The sequence below is a fragment of the Protomyctophum parallelum genome, assembly GCF_964188405.1.
Source record: "Protomyctophum parallelum genome assembly, chromosome: 10".
Lineage (NCBI taxonomy): Eukaryota > Metazoa > Chordata > Actinopteri > Myctophiformes > Myctophidae > Protomyctophum > Protomyctophum parallelum.
This window is the reverse complement of record NC_139704.1, coordinates 7,929,384-7,945,712: the sequence shown is the minus strand read 5'-3', so window position 1 is coordinate 7,945,712 and position 16,329 is coordinate 7,929,384. Positions and strand designations below refer to the sequence as shown.

General features: G+C 42.8%; 1 protein-coding gene across 1 annotated transcript in view; it reads left to right on the top strand.

Moving 5' to 3' along the window:
- Positions 1-449: 449 nt before the first annotated feature.
- The window catches only part of dntt (deoxynucleotidyltransferase, terminal), a gene marked incomplete at its 3' end in the record, with an annotated part of 108,375 nt that continues 92,495 nt past the window's right edge, over positions 450-16,329 (top strand). The window contains exons 1-2 of the mRNA XM_083774308.1: positions 450-547; positions 11,557-11,740. Coding sequence (XP_083630434.1) covers positions 474-547; positions 11,557-11,740 — 258 coding nt within the window. The 5' untranslated portion in view covers positions 450-473. The remainder of the gene's footprint in view (positions 548-11,556; positions 11,741-16,329) is intronic.

Here is a 16,329-nt window from a genome sequence, read left to right as displayed (position 1 = left end):
GTGACTCTGTATGTGAATGCCTGATGCTTCTCATTTATAAATGTTCCGCCATTCTCTGCCAACTTGGCAGTTGATATGCACTTGGTAAACACCAAATGGTGAACACCTGTTGCCAGGGGCATTTCCTGTCTGCCCATTCTCACCAACTCTTTTCCAACTGCCACTCCATCCTGGTATTAATTAAACAAGAAAACAAAGTATCACAATACTGGCCTCACCAAGTGGCTGTTTTCTTTCTTAGATGGAAGTTAAGCAGTGCATGACAAGAAGTGCATCGTTTATTTGAAAAGTGAAAAGTAACAACATTATTTTAGATTTACTTCACCTTTGGAAAGAGAATGCTCCGCCACGCTCCTGTTTTACCTGGCGTGAGGAAGAGGCAGCGGCGGGCAGCAGACACTGGTGTTCAGAGTCATGAAGGGCAGCAGCAGGTCAGATATCCAGAAGTGAGAGTGTATCTGGTGGAGAGGAAAATGGGCCGCAGCAGGAGGACCTTTCTGACCCAGCTGGCCAGGTCCAAGGGCTTTGTCGTCGATGACGTCCTCAGGTTGGGATTCTGGACTAGATTTGTTGTCTTGAGAGAAGCAGTTTTGCTATTAACTTAAGTTAACTTAACAGAACAGGATTCTTTGCTGTTCTGTCTGAGGAAAAGCAGACGTAGGTTGTTAATGAAGTGTGTGTGTGTGCGTGTGCACGTGTGCGGCATTTCTTCTTTGTTCCATTGTCCTGCTTGTCTTGTGTTTAATTGCCACAGATTCCTCCAGGATCTATATTCTCAGAAATATGGGTTTAAGATAGAACCTTTCCTAATTGTTTTTTTTTAGATGGAACCGTACAGATCTAAAAGAGATTTATGTTCACCCTTGCCCATTTCTTACATTTCCCCCCCCCTCATGTTCATGTCATGCGAAGTTAAGGGTCGATTGTCTAAGGATCTGCAATAATGTCATTATAATTACTTAATCAGGAAGGAAGACCATTCATTTCTGGGAAGATTTAGTGGACTGTGTACTCTGGCCATGGCCCACAGCACCTCCATAAATAACATCAGGATGGTATAGAAAGAAAGTTATTTGCCAGCCCAGCTAATGTTTGCTGGCAACAGCAGTAAAGCAATGTAGAAACACTGCAAGAAGAAACCTTTTTTTGGATGAGTATAGGGAAAAGTTCTACAAAAACAGCAGTTTGGAAGTCATTCCTCTAGGAAAATTTCATGAATTAACAGGGATTGGTTTTGACTTTGTGTAGCGAGCACTAATCTACCGCAGTGGTTCTCAAACTTTTTCATGTCAAGGACCCCCAAATTGACACTTATATTACCCCATAGACCCCCATAAGAGAAGATGTTTACAGCTCTAGCAGTGACTCAACCATTTTAATTTCAAGGATCCCTGCAGATTGACATGCATTGGTCTATACAGACCCCCATTTAATGGCATTTCTATCTCTGGGACCCCAATTTATATCGTAAAGCCAATGTTAATTTAACTGAGTTAAAGACCCATGAGGGTCCATTTGGTTCCTAACTATCCGTTTAGCTAAGGGCCCCCTTGGGACTCCCTCAAGGACCCCTGGGAGTCACATTGAGGAGCACTAATCTACCGTACAGATGCATGGAAACAATGCATCATCTGTCATCTCACAGGAGAGATAAGGACAGAGTATGTTATGTTAATTCATGTATTCCATTTATCAGTGAATGTGATGCAATGCATTGTGTTCTTGTGTTCTTGTCTTGTGACGAATACCAGAAATAGCTGATCTACACGCTCACAAGGTGTCACGCTGGTATTTTCCAGTATTATGTCTGACTATATTTTTTATCAATGTTTTACATTTTCACCTGTAAGTGTTCAAAATAGGGACGTGTGGTTGAAAATACATGGTTAAACTTGAGGGAGTTACTTGACAAAGATCGGTGGCGGTCCTCCATATGACAGCTGCGTTCCAACGTCACAGTTGCCAGGTTTAGTTATGGTGAGTGATGCCTTGCAGCACTCTATGTAAATAAGGATGCATTGTGGCAGGCCTAGAGGCGGCAGATGTATTGAGCAGAGGTCTGTTTCAGCTGTAGTTCGCTTTCTGGGAGTGAGTGAATGTGAGATAGCAAGAAAGAGAGTGTGTGTGTGTGTGTGTGTGTGTGTGTGTGTAAACTTTCCCTTTCTGTCAGTCTCTCTGTGTGTGTGTAAGAGTTTAAACTTTCCCTTTCTGTCAGTCTCTCTGTGTGTGTGTAAGAATTAAAACTTTCCCTTTCTGTCAGTCTCTGTGTGTGTGTGTGTAAGAGTTAAAACCTTTCCTTTCTGTCAGTCTCTCTCTGTGTGCGACTGTGTGCGTGCGTGTGTGCGTGCGTGACTGTGTGTATACGTGCGTCTCAGCTAGCTTGAGCGTCATGGCAATATTCCCAGAAACCCATCTTGAACGCTCTCTTACGGTTACGCTCGGCTTGATGCAGTTGTTTGAAACCAACGACAGGAAGTAGACCGCGGCTCCTCAAACTGACGTTAATTCTGCAAGTGGACAAATCTGTTAGCAGCTGCAGTTTGATAACGCTGCCTTTCTTCTACTGTCTTGAGCAGTCTGCGGCACTACACACACACACACACACACACACACACACATACGCACACACACACACACACACACACACACACACACACACACACACACACACACACACACACACAAATTACCTTTTGTCTTGAACTACTGTTTCATGCTACAGTAGTACAGTGTCACCTGCTTCCGTAGAATGACTACCTGTGTTGGCTAGTCTAAATGATTTCCCTTGGTTGTTTAGTTATAATAATGGGGCATGTATGTCCAAAACCGTGAACTTCTGTGCGACACCTTTGTATGATGAAGTATTAAGGCATTCATTTTAAGGAGAAAAAAACCCCATAAACAGTTTAAATATGGAGATACGAGGTTTCTGCCCAACAGCATTGTTGCCCAACAGCATTGTTTTGCTCACTGCAGTTGTCTCAAACACCTCCAGGAAGCAAATACACAGCAGCTGCTTGCTGTGTTATGAATAGAAATTGTGAGTCGTGCATTGAGGCCTCACTTAAGTTGTCTTGGCTCTGATATTTTATTTATGGATGTCTTAGTTATGTTTGGTTTTAAAAATGCATATACAGTACAGTGAGTCTATTCTGTGCCTTTTCGTGGTGGGCAGGGAAAGGTTGAGTGCTGGAGACACCTCTCTGTATCAAAGCCAAATGACTTTAGACTGTCCTTGCTTGCTTGCTGGGCTGGGCTCAGGGTCCCGCTGTTTCTCAGAACTCCAATCTGGCAACAATCTGCATGCTACCTAGTTTACTTGTCAATCTCTTCTTGCATTAAATTTGGCTCTGCAACATCAGATATCTATCTATCTATCTATCTATCTATCTATCTATCTATCTATCTATCTATCTATCTATCTATCTATCTATCTATCTATCTATCTATCTATCTGTCTCATATAATCTCTCTTATTTATATATATATATATATATATATATATATATATAAGTGCATTCAATAATACAGAAATTTAGAAACTTCGTTTGAAAGCCACACAAAGTAAATGAAGGTGTTGGTGGAAACTTGTTTTGGGTACTTCCTGTTGTTTTTCACTACAGTAAACACCACAAAGGTAGATGTCCGCACATACGGCAGGAGCAACGCAACACCCTTATAGACTCAAACCGGATATATCATGCCTCTCTGGATCAACACCAGACTCTGCATTTGAAATCAATGTCCTGTTGCGTTTGTCAGTTGCGAAACAGCTTTAAAATTCAAGTGAAAGGGGCTTCAGTGGAGCAGAATCAATACCTGCCACCGTGGCAAGCAGTGCTGCTGAATAAATCAGTGACGTGGGAATGGAAGGACACTTTTGCCACTGAGTAAAAATGAAAATGCCTGAATTAAATGGGTTTTTGCTTTTTTTTGTCTCGCAATTGCCTATCTCACATTTGACGGGGATTAATTTTAAGGTCGCTTATCCAGCCTGGGTCTAGACTCTTGAGAGCGGATATGGAAACAGTGCATGCAAATATGTGTATACAAATTATCTGATTACAGTAGGTATAGACTCTAGTCTAGATAGGATCAGACCAGTTAATTTAGAATAGAAATCAGGCTTTCCACAGTGATGCAAGGTTGGTTACATTTGTGGGGAAAAGGCTGAAGTTAATATTAGGAGGAAAACATCCATTTGAATTCTGAGATATAATGTTGCAATAGTGAGAATAAAACTTTCACTTTCATTCATTCCTACTCAAGTTCATAGTAGAGTTCATGGGATTACAAGTAAAATTGTTAAAAAGATAAAAGTTCATGCGTAAGTGTATTTAATTTTCTCACGTGGTTTTATGTAATGTTAGTCTTTTCTACTTTTCTACTCTAATATTATGTATTCCTTGCCTGCCAAAGACAACATTGGTACACAGGGACCCCCTTTAAGGACCCCTGGGGGTCCCCGGACCCCCCTTTGAGAACCACTGCTCTATTTCTCCCTCCATTCCATTTGGCCACTGTTGAGTGTTCACACTAGTGTCTACTCTACTCACCTGCCAACCTACAGTATCTGCACTGCACTCTCTCCTTAGTCACGACCCAGAGTGGTGAGACCAGAGAGTCTGGGTCAGAGCTATTTAATGATTTAAAATCAGACCCGCCTGAACTGAGTGGTGCTGTACTTGTACTGTGTGACACTTGGTGGTGAAAAAACGGTACTTCCGTGCTTAGACATGCATACATATATGCATCCATGCATGCATACATACATCCATACATACACGTATGTACTGTATGCATAATTTTCCTATCGCCCATCGTCTGGCCCAAAATCGCCGATAGACAATATATTCGTGCAATGTGATTAGTTTACAGCGGGTCGCGAGTCGAAAAAAAAAAGACAGATCCACAAGCTCTCAACGCGGCACGTCAGCAGCGCGTTGAGAGCTTGTGGATCTGTGGTCTTTTTTTCAGACGCGCCTGTCTCTGCAGCGCCGTTTGCAACGCGTTGAGAGCTTGTAGATCTGTCTGTTATTGACAACGTGAACGAATCCTGGGAACTACCCATAGATCCGAAGTCCCGTTAGTCCGAACATGCACTGCTCCCGTGCTTGCGGTTAGGTTTAGGTTTGCTCCCGTGCTTGCGGTTAGGTTTAGGTTCGGGTTAGAGATAGGGATAGTAATTTCGGAACAATGAACCTTCTGACTAATGACACGGCACCCGAATCCTGACGCCAGCGCTGCAACAACAAACGCGTTGAGAACCGCAGACACGGCCGTCTCTGCAGCCCCGTTTGCAACGCGTTGAGAGCTTGTAGATCTGTCTGTTTTTGCAGCACTGGTGTCCGGGTTCGTTCACATTGTCAATAACAAAATAACCTATATTACAGGCGGAGATGAAGTGAAGTTCAATCAGTGCGTTGAAGGGGCGACTGCGGCTCAAGAGGTCATCCAATGATCCATGGGTCGGCGGTTCGAATCCCGGCTCCTCCTGTCTACATGTCGACGTGTCCTTGGGCAAGACACTGAACCCCAAATTGATCCCGATGTACTGGTTGGTACCTTGCATGGCTTCCGCCGCAATCGGTGTATGAATGTGTGTGTGAATGGGTGAATGTAATGCACTATGTAAAGTGCCTTGGATAAAGGCGCTATATAAATGTACCATTTACCAATCAGCAGCAACAAGCCTGTTAGATTAGCTTGTTGCTAATGATTTGTCACTCCCGTCTTCCTTTTCTCTCTCTCTCTCTTCCCCCCCCCCCCCCGACTTCACCGGTCGTGCATTGGGTTGTGATGACTCTGAGACACCAGACAGCAGTGTGCATTCTGGTGTGACTGTATATTATTAAACTGCATGGGTCCGGACTCAGCTTTCCGGACTCCGGAGCGTAAACAACATGGAGGCTACAGTACATTAGCCTCCCTCGGTCCCAGCCTTATTATTACTCGGCCAGCCCAAACCAGAGTGAGTGAGTGGCTCGCTGCATGACTTTGAACTTCTCCCGTTCCCCGATGCTGCTGGGATTCTGGGAGCATACCATTATAACGAGAGGAGGGGGTTTCCACTTTCCACCCGGCCGCTGTTACCACTTTCTGGTCCAAATTGATTCGCATTTTGCTCACACTTACATTATTTCGTAGGTTACTATTATTTTGCAAAAGAAAAAATCGCAGCAATAAATCGCCTCATAAAAATATTCAGCGATAGACTCATCCAAATCACGATTGCCGATATATTCGTATCGTCACCCAACCCTAATACATGTACATACAGAGTCAGACACAGAGACAGACATACATTCATGTATTTTCATAACATACACGTATTTAGCACCACTCAAAAATAAACTGCAACCAATGGTGACAATTAATTTATGTTCATGTCGATTTCAGCTCTGACATTTATTTCAGACATGCTCTAGTATGTGAAGAGTCTGCCTGTGCCATTAACTCATTTTGGATTAAAAGTTTTTCTCCTCCTGAACGGTTAGTCTTGCCGCGCGCCATGACTCTGTATCAAAAAGAGCCACATAGATTATGAACACGTCACGACGTGAATATCTAATGTTACAATAGGCTACCTGCCTTGTTGAAATATAAAGCCAACATGACCTGCAAGTTAGGGAAAGTTAGCAAAATGTGTGGCAAATATGCAAAAAATGCTGAACTTCTTTTTTTTCACAGCACAGATTACAGGCTTAAATTTGACTATACTGCCAACAAAATCGCACTGTAGTTAAAGTTATTGTAATGCGATGCATTTCTATGAGACTTTGTTATGGTCCAGTGGAAGGATGGGAGATGCAGTCAGCCCTAAGGCATTTGAACATTTGTAGCTATGGCCCCCTTTGGAAAAAGAGTTTGGACACCCCTGGTCGATACCCTTATTTATGTGGTATGCACTGTCTGTTGCCCTATTATGCTTTATTTCTTAGATGTAGTGCAGAGAGAGACAGGAAAGTACAAGGGCAGAAAGAAGAGAGAGGGAGACATGCGGACAAGAATCAGACTCGAAACTTTGGGTTCTCGCGGCTCACAAGGAGCATAATTATGGTCTGTCAAACTACAGTAACTGTCTGAGGCACCATGCAGGCACACGCCCGGTAGCCATTTTAAACAGCCATCATTGACCAGGCCAGGGTATACAGAGCAAATCGAGGATTAGCTTCGCCACTGGTTTGCCCAATTAGAGCTGCAGGGACCCCCCCCCCCCCTTTAAGGAGCAGTTCCACCGATTCACACCGAGTGTCGAATGGAGGAAGAGGAGGAGCATATTGAGTGTAATTATCCACAGTCGGGCGCTTTGATTGGGTACGGTACTTAGCCACACAGTGGCAGGAAGCAGAAGGAATGGGGCTGTTATGAAAGTCTTACTGCGTCTCTGCAGAGCTGTGGGATGAGATGACGCCGGTTGAATGGGTGGAGGACGCATTTAAGGGCCTTTCAGGATTCACAGACACAGGAGGCACTGAGCTGTCTGTGCCATGTGGTCGACTACTGACTAGTGTTGTTTGTGTTGATCCTCAATCCACGCGCCTTGACAATGCTACACTACTGTAGTTTTCATTTCATGATGCTTCAAAAATAACCGTCTTGTTGTCTAATATTGCCAGGAGAAATAAAGACGGCACAGTTATTTTCAGATGTGTGGTATACCGTTCTATATAGGGGAATCACAGCAGTTTGAACGACTATTGATCATTTGTATTCCAGCTTACAGTATGTTGAGCACATAGGTTTCTTTTCAAATGGTGTTCAACAGTCAAGGTGTACACACACACACACACACACACACACACACACACACACACACACACACACACACACACACACACACACACACACACACACACACACACACACACACACACACTAGGGCTGGGCGATATGACGATATATATCGTATTTTCGATAGAAAATGTCTATCACGAAAAAAAAGCTATATCGCTTATATCGCCGTTTCACTTTACGGCAGTATTTTACGTCACAGCGCTTATATACGGCATGCCCAGCAGCCCACCGCGCGCACTGAAAACAGTGAGCCAACACCTTTCGGATGTCTTCTCTATTATATACTCTAAGGCCAACACGACCACAACACAAGCCGAGGTGGTGCTTGCACCTAAAAGAGGGAGATGATGATGATGGCTGACGAGATTCAGAGCGGTGTAAGGGGCACGTTCGGAAATACCACACCGGAGCGAACTCATCTATCAGTTTGCATTGCACAGTGCGCCTAGTGCGCTATTTCCGAACGCGCCCTAAAGTAACCGGTCATTCACTGTTATAAATGCAGGTTTCATGTTGGGTCAAATTGATAAATTGCGTGAGCCACGCATGTTTTACACAGTTGAACAATAAGCTTGTCCGTCGTCGGGTGCACTGCAAACTTCTTCCAAGACGAAGACGTTCCTCTTACCTGTGCAGTCCTCCTGCTGCGTCTGTCTTGTTTTATTATGTTATGAAAGTCTTACTGCGTCTCTGCAGAGCTGTGGGATGAGATGACGCCGGTTGAATGGGTGGAGGACGCATTTAAGGGCCTTTCAGGATTCACAGACACAGGAGGCACTGAGCTGTCTGTGCCATGTGGTCGACTACTGACTAGTGTTGTTTGTGTTGATCCTCAATCCACGCGCCTTGACAATACTACACTACTGTAGTTTTCATTTCATGATGCTTCAAAAATAACCGTCTTGTTGTCTAATATTGCCAGGAGAAATAAAGACGGCACAGTTATTTTCAGATGTGTGGTATACCGTTCTATATAGGGGAATCACAGCAGTTTGAACGACTATTGATCATTTGTATTCCAGCTTACAGTATGTTGAGCACATAGGTTTCTTTTCAAATGGTGTTCAACAGTCAAGGTGTACACACACACACACACACACACACACACACACACACACACACACACACACACACACACACACACACTAGGGCTGGGCGATATGACGATATATATCGTATTTTCGATAGAAAATGTCTATCACGAAAAAAAAGCTATATCGCTTATATCGCCGTTTCACTTTACGGCAGTATTTTACGTCACAGCGCTTATATACGGCATGCCCAGCAGCCCACCGCGCGCACTGAAAACAGTGAGCCAACACCTTTCGGATGTCTTCTCTATTATATACTCTAAGGCCAACACGACCACAACACAAGCCGAGGTGGTGCTTGCACCTAAAAGAGGGAGATGATGATGATGGCTGACGAGATTCAGAGCGGTGTAAGGGGCACGTTCGGAAATACCACACCGGAGCGAACTCATCTATCAGTTTGCATTGCACAGTGCGCCTAGTGGGCTATTTCCGAACGCGCCCTAAAGTAACCGGTCATTCACTGTTATAAATGCAGGTTTCATGTTGGGTCAAATTGATAAATTGCGTGAGCCACGCATGTTTTACACAGTTGAACAATAAGCTTGTCCGTCGTCGGGTGCACTGCAAACTTCTTCCAAGACGAAGACGTTCCTCTTACCTGTGCAGTCCTCCTGCTGCGTCTGTCTTGTTTTATTGTTCCAAATAAATTATTCCATTTGAAAAGTCCTTAATTCAGCAACAGCTTACAACAACAACACAAGACGCTGACTTTGTTGTGATCATCAAAAAAAAAGGAAAAGAAAAAGCCCCACTCGTCCCAGACTCCCATATACGCACAGCTGTGGGCATGGAGAGTTGACGACAAGATCGCGTTCTCTCTCACTCTCTCTCACTCTATCGCCTGTAGTCAATTAAACATCGTTAAGCTGCCCAACGTCTTTAACAAACTAAACTATAACTACAACAGAACATGTTGATTCCCTATACAGAGCTTAAATGAACTGAAACAACTGTAGTGACAAACTGTGACATGAGATATTTATTTTTTCCTTAAGCCAATTTAATGCAGACACAGGCCTGTACTTCTGTGTCTGAATGGCAACGTCTTATTTCTTTCTTTTTTCTTTTTAATTGTCATAATAATAATAATTATTAATAATACTAATAAAACTTTATTTGTATAGCACCTTTCATGACATGAAATGCAGCTCTCAAAGTGCTTTACAGAGCAATGGAGAAAAAAAGAAAAGCAAGGCAACGACATTAAAAAACAAGCAGTGATGCAATACAGTGAGGACATGAATAACAAAAAATAAAAGATCAATTAAAAGCAATGTTGTAGAAGTGGGTCTTGAGCTGTGCTTTAAAAATGTCTACAGAGGCTGAACAATTGAGTTCAGCCTCTAATTATTATTATATACATTTTATTTTGTAATATTTTTGTACTTGCTTTGGGCCTGTCTGTGCATGGGAAGGGCATCAGTATTATATTCATATAAGTAGACTGGATAATGTGAATTTAATTGTTTTTTGAGTGGTGCAACCATTATAGACAGCTATGTGTGTCCCTGTCCCTGTATCCGAGCACGAAATAGCATAACTATTGTCACCACCAAGTGTCACTGTTGTGCAGCCTAACACAGACAGAGGCCAGGGAGGAGAGCTTGTACAGTACAGTACAGTACAGTACAGTACAGTACAGTACAGTACAGTACAGTACAGTACAGCCCAAGTACAGTAAAGTACTCGACCTGAACAAAAATCAATTCTTTTAGATAAAAAAATAGGTATCGTAAAAAATATGCTATATCGTGAGTATATCGTTATCGTGATAAAATAAATTCTATATCGTGATATGAGATTTTGTCATATCGCCCAGCCCTAACACACACACACACACACACACAAACACACACACACACACACACACACACACACACACACAACTCCATTGATCCATCTCTCAGAGTTAAATCAACACTCTTGTATGCATGTTATAGCATTCAAACGAAACGAAAATGCGACTATATATGCGGTTATTGCTCTTTGATGGAGGAAATTCTGTCCTTCAAACTTCACTGAACAGACCGGACAGTGACACTGAGGGACAGATGGAGGCACTGAGGGGGGCCTGTCTGTGGTGACCGTTCTGTTATGTGTTGATAACTTACCAGCTGTCCTGTCCTGTCCTGTCCTGTCCTGTCCTGTCCTGTCCTGTCCTGTCCTGTCCTGTCCTGTCCTGTCCTGTCCCCCTCTCTCAGTGGCGGAAAGCACTGTACTTGCGTTCAATTCTTAGGTATTTGTACTTTACTTGAGTATTTCCATTTTCCAATAGTTTTACTTCTACTCCAGTACATCTCAGAGCCAACATTTTTACTTTTACTCCACAATAATTGGAAAACTTTAGTTTACTTTGGAGATTAGAAAACATACATTAACCACTTCAGCCCTGTATCCATTTTGGTCATTTTAAAATAGCAGATCTACAAGCTCACAATGCGTCGTTTTGTGAGGGACTTCTACTTGTAACATAGAGTATAGAGTATACATCTACATTGCAGTATTTGATACTTTTACTTAAAGGGCCACTACATCCCTTTTGCAACCAGAGTGCTACTGTTATCTACTACAAATACTATTAACATTTAGTGACTGCAAAGTTTCTTCCAGCGATGACATGACCCTTTAAGTAAACCATGTGAGTGCTTTCTGTTGTTCTGTACAGTGATGAAGTCACTCACGTGGTGTCAGAGGACAACCAGGCTTCGCCGCGGGGACTGTGGGCGTGGCTGAAGGGACACGGTGACCTCCGAGATCCGTCCCAAATGCAGCTGTTGGACATAAGCTGGTTCACTGACAGCATGAGGGAGGGGAGACCCGTTGCCGTGGAGACCAGGCACCGCATTCAGGTGTGTGTGTGACTGTGTGTGTGTGTGCAACATTGGGAAGATGATCACTCAAGTCAGTAATTCGGAAAAATGCCCTGATGGTCACATGGTATAGGCACCTGACTAGATCGTATATAAATGGACAACTGGCGGCCCGCGGCTAATGTGGCCCGCAGGTTAATATCCGAATATTGATATATTATTGATTAAATTCCAAACGTGACCCGCTTTAATTACTGCAGTCTACGGTATATTAGTAGCTGAATGACTAGTATTAGAATTTGTCTTTTTTATGACTTCAAGTTCATAAAGTTAACATGAGTAGCCACTATAACTAAATGCATTTGAAAGTTTACTTTTCAGGATTTCAATTCAAATATAGCATTAAGCAAAAATAGCAGATCTACAAGCTCAAAATGTGTTGCAGTGCAACACATTTTGAGCTTGTAGATCTGCTCTTTTTGATATGACAGTATATGCAATGTGGCCCTCGGTGAGTGAGTTTGGAACTATCTGGTCCATCTTCAAAGTTTCCCACCCCTGCACTAGATGGCACTACACACCAAATGGGAAGTCCCTCCATCATTCACCATGGGCTTTAACAAAGGATCATAATTGTCTCCACCAGGCCGAAGGCATGTGGGGAGAGTATGTTTTGCACTCCGTCCGTCCGCGTGTCCGTCCGTCCGTTTGTGTGTCCGTGTGTCCGTGTGTCCGTGTGTCCGTGAACAGCTAATCTCGGCCACCGTTAACCCGGTCGATGCCATATTTTGCACACACACTCCCTGGATGCCAACCATGAACCTCTGCCCCAAACTTTCCAGAACGGCCTGTTATAGCGCCACCAGGAGGCCGCTTTGTGCAAAACAAGTTTTTGCACAGTACACCTACAGATTTTGTCCAAACATCACGCAAATTGGTACACAGTCTCTTTAGAGCCATTCAACGAAACGGGTCTTTCAGATTTATCAGACTCCATCCTGATTGGTTAAGATTGGCTTCCAAAGTTCACAGGAGTGCTCAGTTTCAAACAAAATGCTGCAAATCATGAACACATCGCGTGATTTCCGTGAAATTGTGCACCCACATTCCCACTAGGCCGAGGACGAAATGCCACATGAACAATTTCAACTCGGCCTCAAGGTGGCGCTATAACTGGCCGAAAAGTGTTTTTACCTCTAACTGCACGGATCTGTGGATAACCTGGTGGAGACCTGTGCCCGGAAGGGCACTTTTTCTAGTTTCTGATGTTTTTGACTTGACTATATATTACAGAACCAAAAAAGATTCCTGTTAACATGAACGAGGCGGGGGGGGGGGGGGGGGGGGGGACCGTAAATCACGGGAGAAAGGTAATTTATTGCTTGATTGAAATATGTATTAACAGTTTGCAGAATTACAGTACATTTCAAGCACAAACGCAATACAAAGACTGTTAACTGTGAGTGGACGACCCAATAAAGCATTACACTTGTTTACAATTCATCAAAACATTTAAAGACGTACAAATAGACACTTCTATATAGCCAAAGAATAGAACAGGAATTCATCATAAAACAGAACAGGAATTCATCATAAAAATTAGGGAACCAGCAAGGAGCTTTGTAATATATTAATATATATTAATAATACATGTACCGGTATACACAAATGTACTGTATATAAGCACTTGCACTCGATGTGTCTAATGTGATGCAGTCTGTGTGCACTATGAGAGAGATGAGAACAGGGGTGGGCAACTTTCACTATATTTCCACACTCACTCCAGAGGGCCACATTGCATATTACTGTCGTAATAATAGCCGATCTACAAGCTCAAAACGTGGCATATTTGAATTGAAATTCGGAATATGTTTTTGCTGTTTTTGAATAGGAATCCTGAAAATTAATATATATATATTTAATTTCAAATGCCTTTAAAAATGCCTGTAAATTATAGTTATGTTAACTTTATGAAGTAAATACAAATACATTGGACATAAAAAAGACAATAACTACTCATTAAGCTACTGATAAAGACTGAAGTAATGAAAGCGAGTCATTTTTTCGAATTTCATGTTGTAAGTAAAGAGAGTCATGTTTCTGAATTTCATCCATGTATGAGATGGAACACGAGAGAGCACTTTGTTTGTGACTGGATGACTTGCCCTGCTCTCTCACTGCGCATAGCTCTTTGTGTGTGACTGGGTGACGTGCCCTGCTCTCACTGCATGCACATGAATAGAATCAACACAGACTGAAGGACGTCTGAGAAGCTGAGAATGCATTTAAAGTCCCTTCAGCCTCCACTTGCAGTTCTGCATTTCAGCCTGGCTGACAGCAGCAGAAGTAACCCCCCCCCCCCCCCCCCCCACACACACACACACACACACACACACACACACACACACACACACACACACACACACAGACACACACAGCCCACCCATCCATATCACACCACAAGTGCCAAATAGACCCATCAACTGGATGTCAGGGGTTCAGAGAAGTCGGCTAACAGAAACTCACTCTGATTTGTTCCCCCTTGGATGGTACTATGGAGGGTTCCCATAGCATAATTATTATGGATCTCAGGCAAAACACATTTATTCTGTCTATTCCAGCCAGCCCATTTCCTTGGTCCCCCAGCAGTCAGTCAGTCAGTCAGCATACCCTATCCACGTTTTTCTACGCCAACATACTGGGGCTTCTTGTGTACGTGCTTTGCTTCCTTCAGGCTGTGTTGCCATGTCTGCTTATTTTAAGCAACCTTTGACTTTTGACACTTAATACATTATTGGTAGTAGCTGGTTGATGTCTCTTTGGGGCTTGATTCTAAAGTGTATAGTATGCTTGCTTATTTGGGCTTGCTTCCACATTTCTTCACATCAAGGAACCCCAGATTAATACTATGTAATTGTCCACGAACATCCATCTGAACATATTTTGTGCCTTTTTTTTATTAAAATGTTTGACCTGGCCACTTGTTTCTCTTGCAAAACTGGCAACACAGCAAGAAAGCCTTTCTGTCCATCCTCTGTATACATTTACTGACTGAGGTATTTGTACTTTACTTGAGTATGTTACATTTTCAGTACTTTTACTTACTTCTACTCCACTATATCTTTCAGATATAAATATTGTACTTTTACTCCACTACAATTATCTGACAACTGTAGTTACTACTAGTTACTTTGTAGATTTTCATTATCATTACAAAACATGCATTCAGCCCTATACACATTTCGGCCATTTGAAAATAGCAGATCTACAAGCTCACAATGCGTCGCATCTTTATACATTTGAAAACTCCAAATGGGACATTCTACATAATGAGTTCTTTCTAGAATTCCATGCTAGAAGGCTTTCTTACCTTTCTTTGTAGTTGTTACTGTACGTCCCCACCAAAGAGGTCCAGATGTTTCTTTGTGCAAAAACTCTTATTTACTTTTACTCAAGTACATTTAGATTACCAGACTTTCACTTGTAACGGTGTATTTCTATATTGCAATATTGATACTTTTACTTAAGCAAAACATTTGAGTATTTTTCCAACCACTGCTCCGTCACTGACAGTGTCAGTGGTTACAAGGACATTCAGTATCTGTGTCATTGCTATGTGAAATACGAGGGGGGAAAGAAAAAGCCTCTCTTCTCATTCCCTCCTCTCCTCTGCCACTCGCACATCGTAAAATCCAGGGTGTTCATTTCAACTCCGAGAGTCTACAAATGGAACCAAATAGAAAGACCATTTGTACACTATATATCAGGCGGAGTTAAATGTAACACTCTCTGTTTTACTGTGCTCGGCGGTGTTCCATCATGAGAGAGAGAAAGAAAGAGAGAGAGAGAGAGAGAGAGAGAGAGAGAGAGCGTGGCAGCGCATCAGTATTCCTCCTCTAGTAGCTCAGGTCATTACGTGGCGAGGCTAATGACGCGATGTTGACATTTATCGGCCCGTCTCCCCAGGTAACTGGAGGTCGCTTCATCTGCTTATCTTGTGATGTATTCCCATTCTGATGCGAGCATGGCAACAGACGGTGGCATTTTATTCGCACAGCACTTCCCAATAGATTTTTTTTTACAAGATATAAATCTATTTAAGAAGCCTGCGCACCACGCGCAGAGATCCAAAAGCGGGTTACTATCCCTGACCCATTAGCCCGTGCATGGCTCTTCCTCAGCGGCCTAGCTGGAAATGCAATCTTTTGACTATCATAAATATTCTACGCCAACTGAGGGAGAGACGTTTAAGTATAAAAGCCATTGAAACGTGATATTTCCATTACATTCCATCACACAGGGAGCCTGTTTATTCTAAGCGTGGGGAGAGATGAGATGTTATAATAGGCTGTTTGGAAGGGAAGAAGATGAGATTGGTCTCCAGAGGATGTATCCTTGCAAAAGAGGTGACCATAGTCAAACTCAGCACATCCCTTCTGGCACCAAAACTATGGAATAAACTTCCAATTGCTATCAGAACTGCAGACTAACTCCAAATCTTCCCCCGTGGTCTGAAAACTCACCTCTTCAGACTGTATCCAATCCAATCCACTTAACTTATAAAGCACATTTTTATACAACAAAGTTGAAACAAAGTGCTGTACACAAAGAAATACTAAAATATCAAA